Genomic DNA, 14,350 nt, shown 5'->3' with positions numbered 1-14,350 from the left:
TAACTGTTATTTTCAGTTGCTCTGACAGGTAGTTATCTGACTCGTCACAATGTCTGAGCACATTATCTAGGTCACGTCTGCACGAGATAACAGTGGGCACATGCTTACTCCCAGTTGGGTGGTGCTAACGCTGGGCTGCTGGAGAGTTTGGTTAACGATTTCCAAGCTGCTTCTTGGTTAATTATCTGACAGCAAAGATAAGTCATGTGACTTACGTCAGAGTGGATCCCACACAGGCATGGGTCTTAGGCTACGTCCACACCTCAACAGGTATTTTTGAAAACTGAGTTTTTTCTATGCTTTTGAGCCTTTAGTCCACACAAACTGCATTTTCGATCACTGAATACTGATATTTTTAAATACTCCTGCCATGGTAAAGATTTTCGAAAAACACTGTTTTTGCGTTTAGGTGTGGACGAGGAAAACAGACTTAGTCACGTAATGCCAAAGGTGTGTACCTTGACGTCATGCTGTGCGCCACATTATTGTTTACATGAGATGAATTTCTACAGTGGCGGATATGGACAAAATGCTGTTGCTCTTACTATCTGCAGTTTTTACATGGTTACATATGCATACTCAATTACTGTCACTCCATTTAAAAAGACAGAGGCATTAGAGTGAACTTCTCCATTTAACAGACACTCTCAAAACACAAATCCCAACGTTGTCTTCGGGTTTGAATATTTTTTTAATTAAATTTATGCATGCTGTATGCATTTTGTTCATTCCTAAGTTGTGAGTCTACACAACAGCTAAAATACAGTCTTTGGTTATTAACATTTGAAATGATGAAGGCACTTGAAAAGTAACACAAAATTAGTTGCCTTTCCAGAAAAACAAAAAGAAGTACTCAAGATTTGCATAAAACCCTGTTTACTCTTTTCCTCCCAGGCTTCTAGACTTCTGATTGGCCATTTCTACACTGTTAGGATTTGGCATGTTCTTCACAGTGTTTGACTGCGTCTTTTGGTGTTTACATGTGGACTGAGGTATTTTTTTCAAAACCACATGTGGATAGAATTTCTTTTAAACTAAAATGGAAAATTTTTCTTTTCAAAAATACCCGTGTACGTGTGGACGTAGCCTTGCTCTGTTCAAGTGTCATTTTGGTTCTAGTGGTTTGAGGTAGAACACTTGACAGATTAAGAAACCACAAGGGTTTGCACAGACTTTCCCAGGTTTTCACCAAGTGTGAAAACATTCGTAACTTGTGTTTGTGTGGTTTAATGTATTACAGCATAAAATTTATTTTTTATTAATAAAATATCCTGAAATGCAGAGTTCTTTTAAGTGCCCGCCCTAACTCTATGTAAGGCAATTATGTCATGCTCATCTGTCCCCCCCCCCCCCCCCCCAACAAAACAAAGGCATATATAAATATCCCTGCAGATTACTGTTTACAGTTTAATAAATATGCGTATGTGTTTTGTACAGTAAAATGGCAGGCTAAAAGGATGGGAAACTACATATCCACACATACATGCACAATATCCACTCGCAGTACAAGTTGTTGTTGGACGATCGACTGCGAGGGCAGCTATGCTGAGGAGATTAGTAAAGGGCTGGATGTACTACAATCTCTTGAGTCTAATGGATAAACACTGCCATCAGTGTAATAAACAGTTTTCCCCTGGCGCAAGGAAAAGCTTTGAATACTTCAACATGTTAAATTTACCAACCCTGCAACTACAACACGATAAAAGGTGAATGATGGTCTAAATTTTTCTTTAGTCAGACGTAAAGCAACAGATGTGTTGTCTGCCTTCTAATATCAGTAGGAGGGGGGGAAGTGGGGGGATTAAATGACAACATTTCTCTAGTGATTTGCCAGTGCTTTAGCTTTGGTGGAAAGGGTTGCAGGGAGCCTGCCAGTTCTAGTCAACAGCATACCCAAGGATTGATAGGTGTGCAGGGTCTTCAACAAGCCAGAGGAAAAGCTACAAGAAAGACACCGAACTAGAAGTTGCCTCCTTTTGGTGTTGACAAAATTAAAGGGAGATATCAACAGGTAAGATAAATATTCAGTAAAATTTCAAACACTGTTGTTATGATTAAGTGGAAAAATCCTAAAAAAAAAAGGGTCTAAACTGAGGAGAAAAACATGCTGTATTTCTCTGTGTGTATTTTCTTCCTGTTGGCTTTGAAGAAACCAATTTAAAGGACCACTAATATTGCAGATTGTTCATTTTACATACTTTAGTTTCCTATTAGATATCACATCGTGTTTTCAATTTTAATAAATGTCCTTCAGTGATCATTTAATTTCATTAAGCTATATTCAATTTCAATGTTCAATTATTAAACACAGTAAATGGGTGCAGTAAAAATTACTTTTACTGCCATTTTTGTTTGCTTTTAAAATGGAAATACAGCTCATAATAACTACTTATTAAAAAATCTGTTTTTTCCAAAAGTTGCCTGTGTTCCACTTAACCTCATTTAAATATTGTTCTAAACAGTCAATATGACAGAAACAGTGGCTTTATGCAAGGCAAACCAAAGGATGATACCAACCCCTATTTTTTAAAGCTTTGAGAATCTGTGGTTTTGGATTAATATTGTAGAGGCATAGTTTAATCCAGTCCACAGCAGAGTCAGTGATGAGAGAGAAATGGGGATGGGCTGAACGTGGGAGTGAAAGCGTGGGCCACGAGATGGAGGAGAGCATGAGAGTAACAGAGGGATTAGGGTCAGCCATGTTGAGCATCTGGCTTAGAGTTGTCCTATGCTCTTCAACCTTCCTGCAACACATTAACACAGGGATTACACAGCATGCATGTAAAGTTGTGTTATCATTCAATGTGGCAGCCAACTTAAAAACAGCGTGAATAACTGTAGTAATTCTAATGTTTTGGCAGCTGACATGAGGCTGGTCGGTGCTGGGGTTCGAGTCCGGAGGGCCGCTGAGCCGTCTGAACCAGAATCGGAGGAAACAACAGAGCCTGCTCATCATGAGCACTCTCATTCAGAACACCATGAGCACTCACATACAGAACATCAACCTGGGCACGACTACAACCACATGAAGGAAAAGTTCATGAATGAGCTGAGTCATCTGTCAAGTAAGCTACTGCCACAATCTGCAAAATGATACAGAAATCCATAAACCAGTGATGACGTAAACTAAATGTGGCTATTGGGGAGGAAACTATCCCTGTGCAGAATTTACATTATGTCAAATTTATATTTATCAAAGGGATTTATAATTTATTTATCGAAAGGAGCCAGCTGAGGAGGTTCGGGCATCTGATAAGGATGCCTCCTGGAGTGAGGTCTGGGCTTCTCTACTTAGGCTGCTGCCCCTGTGACTCGGCTCCAGATAAGCAGAAGAAGATGGATAATATTTATCAATGTATTTACCAGTTATGTTTAGGAGTTATGTTTATAGTCTTCCACAAAAGTTCAAGCTACTGTAGATGTAAGGAGAAATTTCCAACACTAAATTGCTCTTTTTAACATAAGTGATGTGGCATAAAGAATGATTTCAAAGAACGTCAACAGTTTAAGTGTTTATGCCTACAATGACAGAACACGAAAACGTGCTTCTGAGTCATTTTGCCAAGAAATGAAGAACTACTGCTTATGATGCTAAGAGTAAAGCGTTTAATGAGCTTCTGCGGTTGGTGGAGCAACTAGTGGTGGCTGCGGGTTTACAGACTGTTATTATCTCAATGCTGACATGTGTGTTATTGACATAACACAACATTAGCAAAACATAGATAACAAAGTGCTTAAAATATAATTTTGAGAAAGTTTTAGTTATTGTGGTAAAAAGAAGAAATCATGATTTATTTTGACATTATGCATTACACCTTTGGTTCTGTCTCCAAGCTCATGAACAGCTGTTAATGTCTGAAGGGGAACTGCTATGTTTTGCTTTTACTTTCTGAAATATATTTATTGTTACAGTGGCAGATACTCATAAACAACCATGAGCAAAGTCTGAAAAAATGAGGTAATCACATACAAATAACTGTGAGTTATTTGACCTATTTCAGATCAAACATAAACTAAGCCTCTGCGCAAAGGCCCAGTATTAGAATATTTTGAAATTTAAATGAGGCGTCCACTATTCTAAGAATGCATTCCAGTGCAGAAATCTTATGCCATCTCTAATTCATTCATATGTTGCTTGGAAAATGGGAAATGGATTCACTGATTATTGAAACACGTGGAAACATAGATAAACGTTTTTGCCTCATAAATGGTATGAGGCAAAAATCAGGCTTTGTACAATTATAAAGAGCTTGAAAGGTAATATTTAATATGAACACCTTAATTCTGCAACACAGTCTGAACTCTCTTAAGCAGCTTTCTTGTAATTTCCTAAGTAGTCTTCAGAAATAGTTCTCTAGGCTTCTTGAAGGACATTTAAAGCTCTTCTTTGGAAGTTTGCTTCCTTTTGTTCTGTTCTCTGTCAAGATTATCCCACACTGCTTCAATAAAGTTGAGGTCTGGGCTCTGGGGAGGCCAGTTCGTGTGTGTGTGTGTGTGTGTGTGTGTGTGTGTGTGTGTGTGTGTGTGTGTGTGTGTGCGTGTGTGTGTGTGTGCGTGTGTGTGTGTGTGCGTGTGTGTGTGTGTGTGTGTGTGTGTGTGTGTGTGTGTGTGTGTGTTAAATCCAGGTATACTTTTACTGCTAGTATGTTTGGGATTATTGTTATGCTGAAAAACAAAGTCTTTCCAGATGGTACTGCATGGGTGATCAAAATCTCCAAGCACATTTTTGCATTCATAATTCCATCAGTTTTGACAAGATCTCCAACACCACTGGTTGAAATGGAGGCCCAAACCATGACAGAACCTCCACCGTGTTTTACAGAGGCCTGTGGACACTCACTTTTGTACATCTCTCCTGACTTCCTTTGTGTATACCAGGGGTCGGGAACTCCAGGCCTCAAGGACTGGTGTCCTGCAGGTTTTAGACCCTCGGTCAACACACCTGACTCAAATGATTAGTTCATTATCAGACTTCTGGAGAACTTTAAGACATGTTGAGGAGGTAATTTAGCCATTTAAATCAGCTGTGCTCGATCAAGGACACATCTAAAACCTGCAAAAATACTATTTTATGCCCATCAAACTGTGTTATCTTTGGCATTCATATATTCAACTAAAGAATTCCTTCTTTGCTAAATTATGTGTGTGGACAAAACACTAGTTCATCTATTGTGTTAGTTTTAGTTTTTTTTTCTTCTTGAATGCAAAAAGGCATTTGTTTGAAAAAGCCCAAATACAAGAACTGGACTGAAAATGAGTGAAAAAGAACCCAATGTTCACAGTCCTTCAGAAAGTCTGGAGAACTAATGCTCAAGACCTTGCTGCTCAAAATCGAAAATATCACAAATGAGGGGTGGCTCAAAACTTTTGCACACTACTGTAAAAAACAATTAGGTGGATAATAGGTCCCCTTGAACAATATTGTTATAACTGATTAACCTGATGCAACTGAACACTGGGAAAAAGTGACTTTCCCTAGTTTTTTTTTGTAATTTTAAGATATAAAAAAGTTCAATCCTCTTCTTAAGGTACGAGATCAGCAAGCTTTTAAAAAACCTTCCATAGAGAGAATTGAAAAGTGAGGATATCAATCTGAAGTTCTGACTCATATTTGTTTAATGAGGTTTTGGTTGTTGTTTCAGCATTGTGTTAGTTCTGTGTATGTTAACAGCAAAGGCGGATCAGAGATTTCCAGCACTTTCATGATAACCATACTTCTATAACATCCACTGATGGGCCAACCCATATCTCTATTTTGGCAGTTCCCATGTGGGCAGTGGGAGCCATTGTTGTGGTGGTTCTGGTCTTGGTGGCATGCTTCATCTTCTGCATTTTTAAGAAATGCTTTGGTAAAAAGAAAAAGCCAAAGAAAGCGAGGGAGGGGAAGGCAGGTCGCCGCAGAAAGGCAAAGGAAGGTGAAGGAGAGACTGGAGAGAAGGTACGCCTATCACTGTATTATATTATCTTATCTTACCAGCTCAAGAACTACAAGAAAATCGTGTGTGTGTGTGTGTGTGTGTGTGTGTGTGTGTGTGTGTGTGTGTGTGTGTGTGTGTCTGTTTTAATCTTATAGGAGGGGGAGGTGAAGAAAGAAGGGGAGGAAGAGGAGAAAGAACAGGAAAAGTTGGGTAAACTGGAGTTTTCCTTGGACTACAACTTCACAGATGCTCAGGTAAGTCCTCCATGGAAATGTCAAAATTCCTACCCTTTTTCTTTTTGACCACTTAAACCACTGCAGACCAGTTCTGTCCAGATATATTAAAGTTCTGTATTTTTAAGTATTTCTATTTCATCTACCGGAACCAAATTCCTTGTATGTGTCTGCACATATACTTGGCCAATAAACACGATTCTGATTGTGATTCTGATTCATTTACAGTTTAGTTTAGATTTTTATTCCAGATAACTAAAACATTTTTCTCAACTAGTTTTAGTCTTTACTTATAGATAACTCTAATAACATTGATTCTGACACTTGATCTCTTTCCTCTAAAGCTCATCGTGGGTATCCTTCAGGCTCAGGACCTTGCCGCTATGGACATGGGGGGGACTTCAGACCCCTATGTCAAAGTTTTTTTGCTGCCAGATAAAAAGAAGAAGTACGAGACCAAGGTTCAGCGCAAAAACCTGTGCCCTGTTTTCAACGAAACTTTCATCTTCAAGGTACTACTTGTCCTTGTCGACTTGATGCTGTCAGGGTTTTGTCTTTGTCACAGCTCGAGTTGGTGCTTCGGGCTGTTGCTTTTCACGCTTCGCTGGGCACAAGTCTCCACTTCCTCTTCAGACTTTTCTTCCCCTTAATCAACCTCAACTTGTCCCTTCCCCCCAAAATACCAATGCAGTATGTTTTGAAATGTCTGTTATCATTTTCCCCCTCTTTTTAGATTCCATACGCAGAGCTGGGTGGAAAGACTTTGGTCTTGCAGGTTTTTGACTTTGATCGATTCTCCAAGCATGACATGATCGGTGAAATAAAGATTCCCATGAACAGTGTTGATTTGGGTCAGCCAATGCAACAATGGAGGGACTTGGAGAGTGGTGAGAAGGAGGAGGTACTGTATCTTTGTTTAAACATGTTTCAGCTCTTCAACCCTTCAATGCTAAACATCTGGATAATAACCCTTTTTCAATATTCTCTTCACAAAATTTTATCCCTGCAGGAAAAACTGGGTGATATCTGCATCTCATTGCGCTATGTACCCACTGCCGGGAAACTGACAGTGAACATCATGGAGGCAAAGAACCTTAAGAAAATGGATGTTGGAGGTTTATCAGGTAATCAGGCCTCATGATTTTATCAGTCAAATAAATGAAAAAATAAATCCCCAAGTATCATAAGGAATTGAAATAGACATGCATGATGCAACTCACCTTCACTTCCTCTTTCAAAAGACCCATATGTGAAGATTGTTCTGCAACAAAATGGGAAACGGATTAAAAAGAAGAAGACAACAGTAAAGAAAAACACACTCAATCCTTATTTTAATGAGAGTTTCAGCTTTGAAGTCCCCTTTGAGCAAATACAGGTACCTTTTATTACCGGTAATCAGTTTTGAAACACCAAGCACTGTGTGGACAAGCTTGTCATTTGTATTTCTTTTGCCTTTCAGAAAGTGCAGGTTGTCATCACAGTATTCGACTACGATAAACTTGGAAGCAACGACCCTATTGGAAAGACCTTTATGGGTTATGGAGCTACAGGAGTCGGACTGCGCCACTGGTCAGACATGCTTGCTAATCCCAGACGTCCAGTAGCCCAGTGGCACACTCTTCTGCCTGAAGAAGAAGTAGATGCGGCACTCAAAGCAAAACCTCGTTAGAGTCACACCTGAGTAGTGACTGCTGCCAATATGCTACTTGTTGTTAAACCCGAAGTTTTCTTAATTTCTATTTTCTCCTTTCCATTTTATTTCCTTTGAGACACATATTGCGTGTGTGTGTGTCTGTAGGTGTGTATATATGCACCTGTCAAGCAATGTTTGATATTTGGCTGTTATTAAAACCTTGTCTCCCCATATTTACCTCATACCATAAACCAAAGTGATTGTCTTTATAAGCCTAGAAACCACATATCTGTAAATGTGCATCTCTTGTGTAGGCCCATGCAAGGTTATGTTAAAAATTGATGAAAGAGAGTTTATTCACATAATTACTCAATGATGTGAACTTTGTTGTTTTTTAATGTATTTTGGGCCTTTTTGCTCACTTTCTAGTGTTGTGGTGCAATAAACAAATAAACCTACAATGGAATGTTTCACATTAATGCTCAGTTTCTTTTAATAAATTGAATAAACTTTAACAATGAAGGCACTCATAGAAGAGCGTACTGTGTAATTCACTCTTTTCACCAGTAGATGGTGTCTACGTAGCCAAAAGTGTTGCCTAGCAACAGAACCCAAACTTACTTTCAGCTTCACACTTTTTACAGCTGTCGTCAAAGAGTCGGTCGGGTGAGGTTTAACAAATAGTTTTTGATATTATCTAAGGTTTTTTAATTACAGAATTAAAGTCAGAGACACACTTATGCGTTTGAGCAATAGCTGTATTTTCAGGGCACCATTTAAAAGTTCTGTAGCAGTTGGCTAGCATTAGTTGAACTAAGCTATTTTATATTTTTACGGCTTTGTGTTAAGATATGGTCCCTTGCCTACCGCCGTTTGTTTTGTCTTGACGTAAACCAACGGGGTGCACGCCTTCGTTTGCCTTTCTTTGCAGTATGAGTGCTGGACGGGCATCTGAGGGTGCGGGTTGCATCACTTGGTGGGGCTTCAGTCCTGCACGCGACCTGCTCCATATCGGTAAGAGTCTTGGCTGCACGAGGATCCTGTGAGTGGGCCCGCGCACGTGCGTCAGAGCAGATAAAGGATTGTATGAGTTGCTTTGATGTTTTTCAAGAGTATTCATTTATTATGCTGCGTTGAGTGCATTTAAAAATAGACAGCCACGTTTTAGTTTCACACACATAAATACACAATACACGTGTGATATCTCAAAATTAGATACAGTCAGTCGGGTTTTTTTTTTTTTTTTTTTAGGTTTTTTGAATAGAAAAAATAATGGTGTACTCATAAATATAGATTTATTAGTGTGCAATTCTAAATTTATTTTAAATTCCAACAAATAAAGAATTAAAGCATTAAAAATACATAGTGTAAGATGTCATGTTGCCTCTTGAATACAGTGATCCCGATGGACTGTTCTGCCTGATCTTATGTATGTGGCCAGAGAATTGCCACATATGTCTTATATCAGAGACAGAAAAGAAGTTAATTCTCAGGAGTTCATGTGCTGAGGAGGCAAGTTTTAATTAATGTTTGCACCTTCATACTCAAGATATGAAGAATTATTTTATTATCTGAGAAGGGATCCACTTCAACAATTAAGTGAAAGCACAAAAAGAGACAACACAATCAGCATCTGAATAAAAGTTCATCCTCTTCCTCCTCTCAAGCCCCATCTCCTGAACTGAAGTCAGGAAGACATGCATAAACATGCTTATTTATTCCTGATATTGCCGCAGTTACTGATCGTCAGCAGATTAAACATGCGACCCTCCTGTCTCTGGACAGCTGATGATGAACCAGCTAAACAAAAACACCAGCTGGTTATAAACTAGCCAAATGTACTTCTGAGGCTAATGGTAGGCCTCAGAAGTACATTTCCTCCCAATAAAGTGTTTGATTACATTCTCACATTGCATGAGAGTCCAACAATTCTGGATCCGCTTAAAAGAAAGTTTCACTAATGCCAGCTAACAGCAGTTAACAGAGGCAAAAATAGCACTGATGATCAATCATTTGTCACATTATAAGATAAGATAAGATAAGATAAGATAAGATAAGATAACCTTTATTAGTCCCACACATGGGAAATTTGTTTTGTTTTATAATTGGTCACACTGATATAAATAGTGTTTATCACAGTTGGATCTTGGAGTTGATGGCAATATTTGAGTGAAGATGAGGCTGAAATGATTTAAAGACTGTAAAACAACTAAATGCATTTTTCAGTGAGTTTTTTGGTGCAGCTGTAGACAGTTTGTCTTCTGAACATTTTGCGGAAATTTGTTCAAAGATTGAAATTTGACATTTGAAAGGTATGGTGTCTGATCCTTCCACTCAAAATCACACAAATCAACCTCGGTAAGTCGACCCAGAACTGGATACACGCAATGGATCAGCAAACTGTGTCATCCGTCAGTCGTGTTTTATCATCTGATACTGTATCCTACACTGTGTCTCTGTCAACTCTGTCAGTATCACAGGTCCATCAGTAAACATCTGACCTGTTTCTCCAGATTTCTATATTCAGTTTCTATCACCTACAGTTTGTCCCTGTCAGGTTAAATGTACTGAGGTTCCTTATCCAGCAACAGAAGCATAATATGTGTTTTCTCTCTCTCTCTCTCTTTCTCTTACTAGGCCCTGAGAGATGTGAAGGGGAAATGAATGTTTTACTGGTGGGCAGTGGAGATCCACGACATATTTTAAAGACGATTGCCGGTTTGCAAGACAAACAAAGTGTCCATGTGAGCCTAAGTCTTTTAAAACTGCAAATGGCTAACAATACTTTGAGCTTCAAATAACTTCTTTTTGCCACACTGCAGATATGGGTCATAGAAAACAACATGGAGGTTGTTGCCAGACAGCTGCTGCTCCTCTACCTGGCACTGATTCCCCAGGACAGCATGGGGATTAATGGTACATGGGAGTTGGATAAATTATTCATTTTATTAAAGCAAGATATGTTGTTGTCCATAAACCAGTGGGGTTTTTTAATCCTTATTTTAAATCTTTAGAGAAGACCGAAGTTTTCCTAGAGGTGTTTGGAAACGCAGAAATCCGCAGTCAGGCAGAGGAAGTACTGCAACGTGTAGCATCACAACTTTCTCTGTCTGTTACTGAAACAATGGCAACGCATGCCTGTCTGAACACAACTCTCCTTAAGGTACAAACATCTGCTGAGGGAGCTTATTTTTACCTAAACAGCCAGACATTGCAGCTTGCTCAGTATAACCTGTAGTGCACTGCACATAATCATTAAAATTTGTAAGTGTAAGTGCTTTACACATTCAGAAAAAGCTTCAAAATTTTATTCACTGAGTATGGACACTTTTTACAGTTTAAGGAGCGAGACGAACTGGACATGATATTTAAGTCATGGATCCAAACTCGGTCTTCATCACCAGAGCGTCCTGCTCCTATCATGTCCAAAGCTTGGGATTATCGAGTCAGGCAACACCTCGGGACACGCTATGACTCCAAGAAGGGCTGCTTTGACTGGGATCTTACAATGAAGCTTCATGAGAAAGGGGTATCTGAGTACTTTCTGCACATTCCTCTGGTGTGGCCAGAGATTTTGCAAATAAAAAGTTGGTTAAAGAAATTCAAATATATGTTTGTGTCCTGGTTGTCTGCAGTGTGGCGTCATCAACAGACAGCAATACATGCGATGGAGGGAACAGGGACTGGCATTCGAAATGAGGGAAGGCGTCTATCAAATAACTAATCCTAGTTTGCTGTCTTCAAGAGTCTTTAGTCAGGTAATTACATATCGTTTTTTTCTACATCGCTCTTCTACAGTGCCGTGAATTTTTCCCTTCAATGATTTTTTTTTGTCACGTGTTTCACATTTGGGATCATTAAAGAAATCTTAATATTCGACCAAGATACACTGTGTGGATAGAATATGCAGTTTTTAAATTATGATTTCATTTATTAGGAGGAAAAAAAACTATCCAAACATGCCTGGCCCTGCTTGAAAAAGTCATTGTCCTCGTATTGTTTTAATTCAGCCACTGGAGGATTTTAAGTATGAACAGACTTGTTTAAAGCTTGTCAAAGTAACTCAGTCTGATTTTAGTCCAGACAAACCTTCCAAAAAGTTCAGCTTTTGACTCATCATCAAGATGTTTTTTGGCAAACATGAGAGAAGCCTGTTCTTTTTGGTCAGCAGTGGTTTTCATCTCGGGGCTCCTGTGGATGCCATTTCTGCTTAGTCTCTTTCTTATTGTTGAATCATGAACTCTGACCTTAACTGAGGCAAGTGAGCCCTGCAGTTCTTTAGATGCTGTTCAGGGTTTTTTGTGCCCTCTGGATGAGTCATCTATGTGCTCTTGGAGTAATTTTAGTAGGCTGGCAAGGTTCACCCTGTTTCATGTTTTCTTCATTTGTGGATAATAAGGACTCTAACTGTGGTTCACTGGAGTCCCAAAGCCTAATAAAATTCTTTGTAACCATTTGTAGATGATAGATAGAGAAGCCTGCTCTATCTATCACCTAAACAGAACAGACAGGTTCTGTTTAAATGATTTCATGATCCAGCAGGTCTGGCATTAATCAGGCCTGAGTGTGAAGGAGAAGAAATTGAACTCAGCCATAAAGAATGTGGTTATCACAGTTCATTCATGATTCAACAAAAGGGGCAATGCCTTTTTCACACAGGGCCAGATAGGTAAGCATAACGTTTTTTCCCCTAATAAATAAGACCATCATTGAAGACCTGCATTTTGTATTTACTCGGGTTATCTTTGTATTATATTTAAAATGAGTTTGCTGAACTGAAACATGTAAGTGTGACAAATGTGTGAAAAACCATATCAAGAAATCAGGAAGGGGCCAGCTACTTTTTCACTTCACTGTAAACAGTAAGTTGACGAAGGAAGCTAATTTTGGTCATGTGTCTGTACAGAAAGGAGACAAAGTATCCATCAGGGGATACTGGGGAGACATTGTTTCTAGTCCCTACCTGTCCTTTGGCATTGAAACTGATGACAAGAGTCTGCTGAAGACACAGAATGGGCAACCCATTAAGGTAAAACATACAAAGTTTTCTGTCTTTTTCGGTCTTCATTGCTGGAATCAGTGTGCGCACATCTCTAAACACATTACTGTCTGTCTGTTGTCATCCATCCTGTTCTCACATCCACAGACCGCCCAGGATATCTCTTTCGCAAATCTGCAAGGATTGTTCCAGTCCCTGTCCAGCAGACGGGGCTGCCCTACTACTTCTCAAACATACACCGATGCAGAGGACGACACATCCATACGGACTGTCAGTATTAAAGGTGAAATGCTAAAAGGCCTTCAGCTTTAGCTTTGATTAAAACCAGAGTGTAAAACCACTGTGACAAAAAGACCCTTAAAGTGATGTGAAAGGTTGGTTTCTATTTTTATATGTTCTTTCATTTTGTTCTTTTGGACAACTTTAAGAGAAGTTTAAAGGGGAATGAGGTGCTCCAGCTATTTACTGTATTACTTCCTGTCTTCATGCAATATGTTTTGATGTTTCATTTCCAGAAAATAGCAACTAAAACCAGCACTGCGTTTTCTCTAATCCCATTCAGACTTGATGTATCCAAATGGGATCTCTGTCACCTTCCTGCCTTTGGACTCATTTCACAAACTGCCTGAGAAACAGAAATATTCCCAATTCTTCAACACCATTTACTTCTCCGCCAGGTGGATTTTTCTTTAAATGAATACGAAATATATTAAGTCATCTTGAAAAAATATTCCTTTAGCATCCAGTCACCTGGACTGCACACTACTGATATAACTGCTGACCATGTTTCGTTCTCTGTGCTTTTGCTTCCTTCTCTGCCTCTGCTGTAAAGCTTTGTGCACCAGTTGGGCCCGATGATGAGACAGATTGCAGCACCAGACGCTGTGCTTGTCGTGGAGTTGGCCAAGTGAGGGTTTTTTTAGTAACACAGGGCTCGTTACCATGGCCACCAGGACTACAGTGACTGCCATGTATCGGCATTTGCATATGGGATATTTTGAGTTTGCCACATATTCCTTATAATTCAATTGTGACACTGTTCTTGAAAGTTAATAGCAACAGCGATTGCCATATTTGGATTCACAGTGCATTCCTGTGTCATTATGTGTGTCTCAGGTACATTTTGGATCTGAATAAAGAGCAAGAAGCTGGCTTTGCAAAGAAAGTAGAGGACATCGCTTTAGAGGCTGGATTTGAACCTTGGCATGAGGGGACCAGTAATGACGTCCACGCCGTCTTCGTACAACACATAAAGTAGAGATGTTCGTATCGCAGCATAGCTGTTTACCAAGATGCGAGAGACACTTAGCATAATAAAGCCATACAACAGAGACATTTCACATCTTGTTTATCAGCAGTTTGCAAACCAACTAGGAGGAGCTGTCAGATGCTTCAGATAATAATTCATATTTGTTTGGTAGCAACTATGAATTAATAATATTTCACATCTTGTTTAAATGAAACCATTACAGCAGTTCAAATATATTTATATGTGTATTTTAATAGCCACAAATGTAAGTATAAGTTGATGTATTCAAATAAACCCTACAGGAAGCCATTATTTGAA

At 39.2% G+C, this 14,350-nt stretch overlaps 2 protein-coding genes and 1 long non-coding RNA gene across 3 annotated transcripts; 2 read left to right on the top strand and 1 right to left on the bottom strand.

Moving 5' to 3' along the window:
* Positions 1-1,522: 1,522 nt before the first annotated feature.
* On the top strand, positions 1,523-8,304 carry syt5b (synaptotagmin Vb). The gene is made up of 9 exons (XM_082543620.1): positions 1,523-2,011; positions 2,862-3,065; positions 5,763-5,938; positions 6,074-6,172; positions 6,496-6,663; positions 6,885-7,052; positions 7,161-7,275; positions 7,393-7,526; positions 7,611-8,304. Exons 2-9 carry the CDS (start codon positions 2,867-2,869, stop codon positions 7,818-7,820), a joined length of 1,269 nt encoding a protein of 422 aa, XP_082399746.1. The 5' UTR covers positions 1,523-2,011; positions 2,862-2,866; the 3' UTR covers positions 7,821-8,304.
* LOC309712654 lies at positions 2,041-8,742 on the bottom strand. The gene is made up of 3 exons (XR_014278346.1): positions 8,652-8,742; positions 7,372-7,412; positions 2,041-2,744 (listed from the first exon to the last, which is right to left on the bottom strand). It is a non-coding gene; the product is annotated as an uncharacterized lncRNA (long non-coding RNA).
* dnaaf3l (dynein axonemal assembly factor 3 like) lies at positions 8,390-14,343 on the top strand. Its single transcript, XM_082543619.1, has 12 exons — positions 8,390-8,450; positions 8,716-8,798; positions 10,422-10,528; positions 10,607-10,700; positions 10,799-10,947; positions 11,122-11,313; positions 11,420-11,542; positions 12,691-12,813; positions 12,931-13,066; positions 13,346-13,460; positions 13,616-13,690; positions 13,900-14,343. The coding sequence occupies exons 2-12, from the start codon at positions 8,717-8,719 to the stop codon at positions 14,039-14,041; spliced, it is 1,338 nt and encodes a 445-aa protein (XP_082399745.1). The 5' UTR covers positions 8,390-8,450; position 8,716; the 3' UTR covers positions 14,042-14,343.
* The last annotated feature ends 7 nt before the right edge of the window (positions 14,344-14,350 follow it).

This window comes from Aulonocara stuartgranti (genome assembly GCF_965226115.1).
Source record: "Aulonocara stuartgranti genome assembly, chromosome: 8".
Lineage (NCBI taxonomy): Eukaryota > Metazoa > Chordata > Actinopteri > Cichliformes > Cichlidae > Aulonocara > Aulonocara stuartgranti.
The sequence above is the reverse complement of the archived record's forward strand: the minus strand, read 5'-3'. Positions and strand labels throughout refer to the sequence as shown.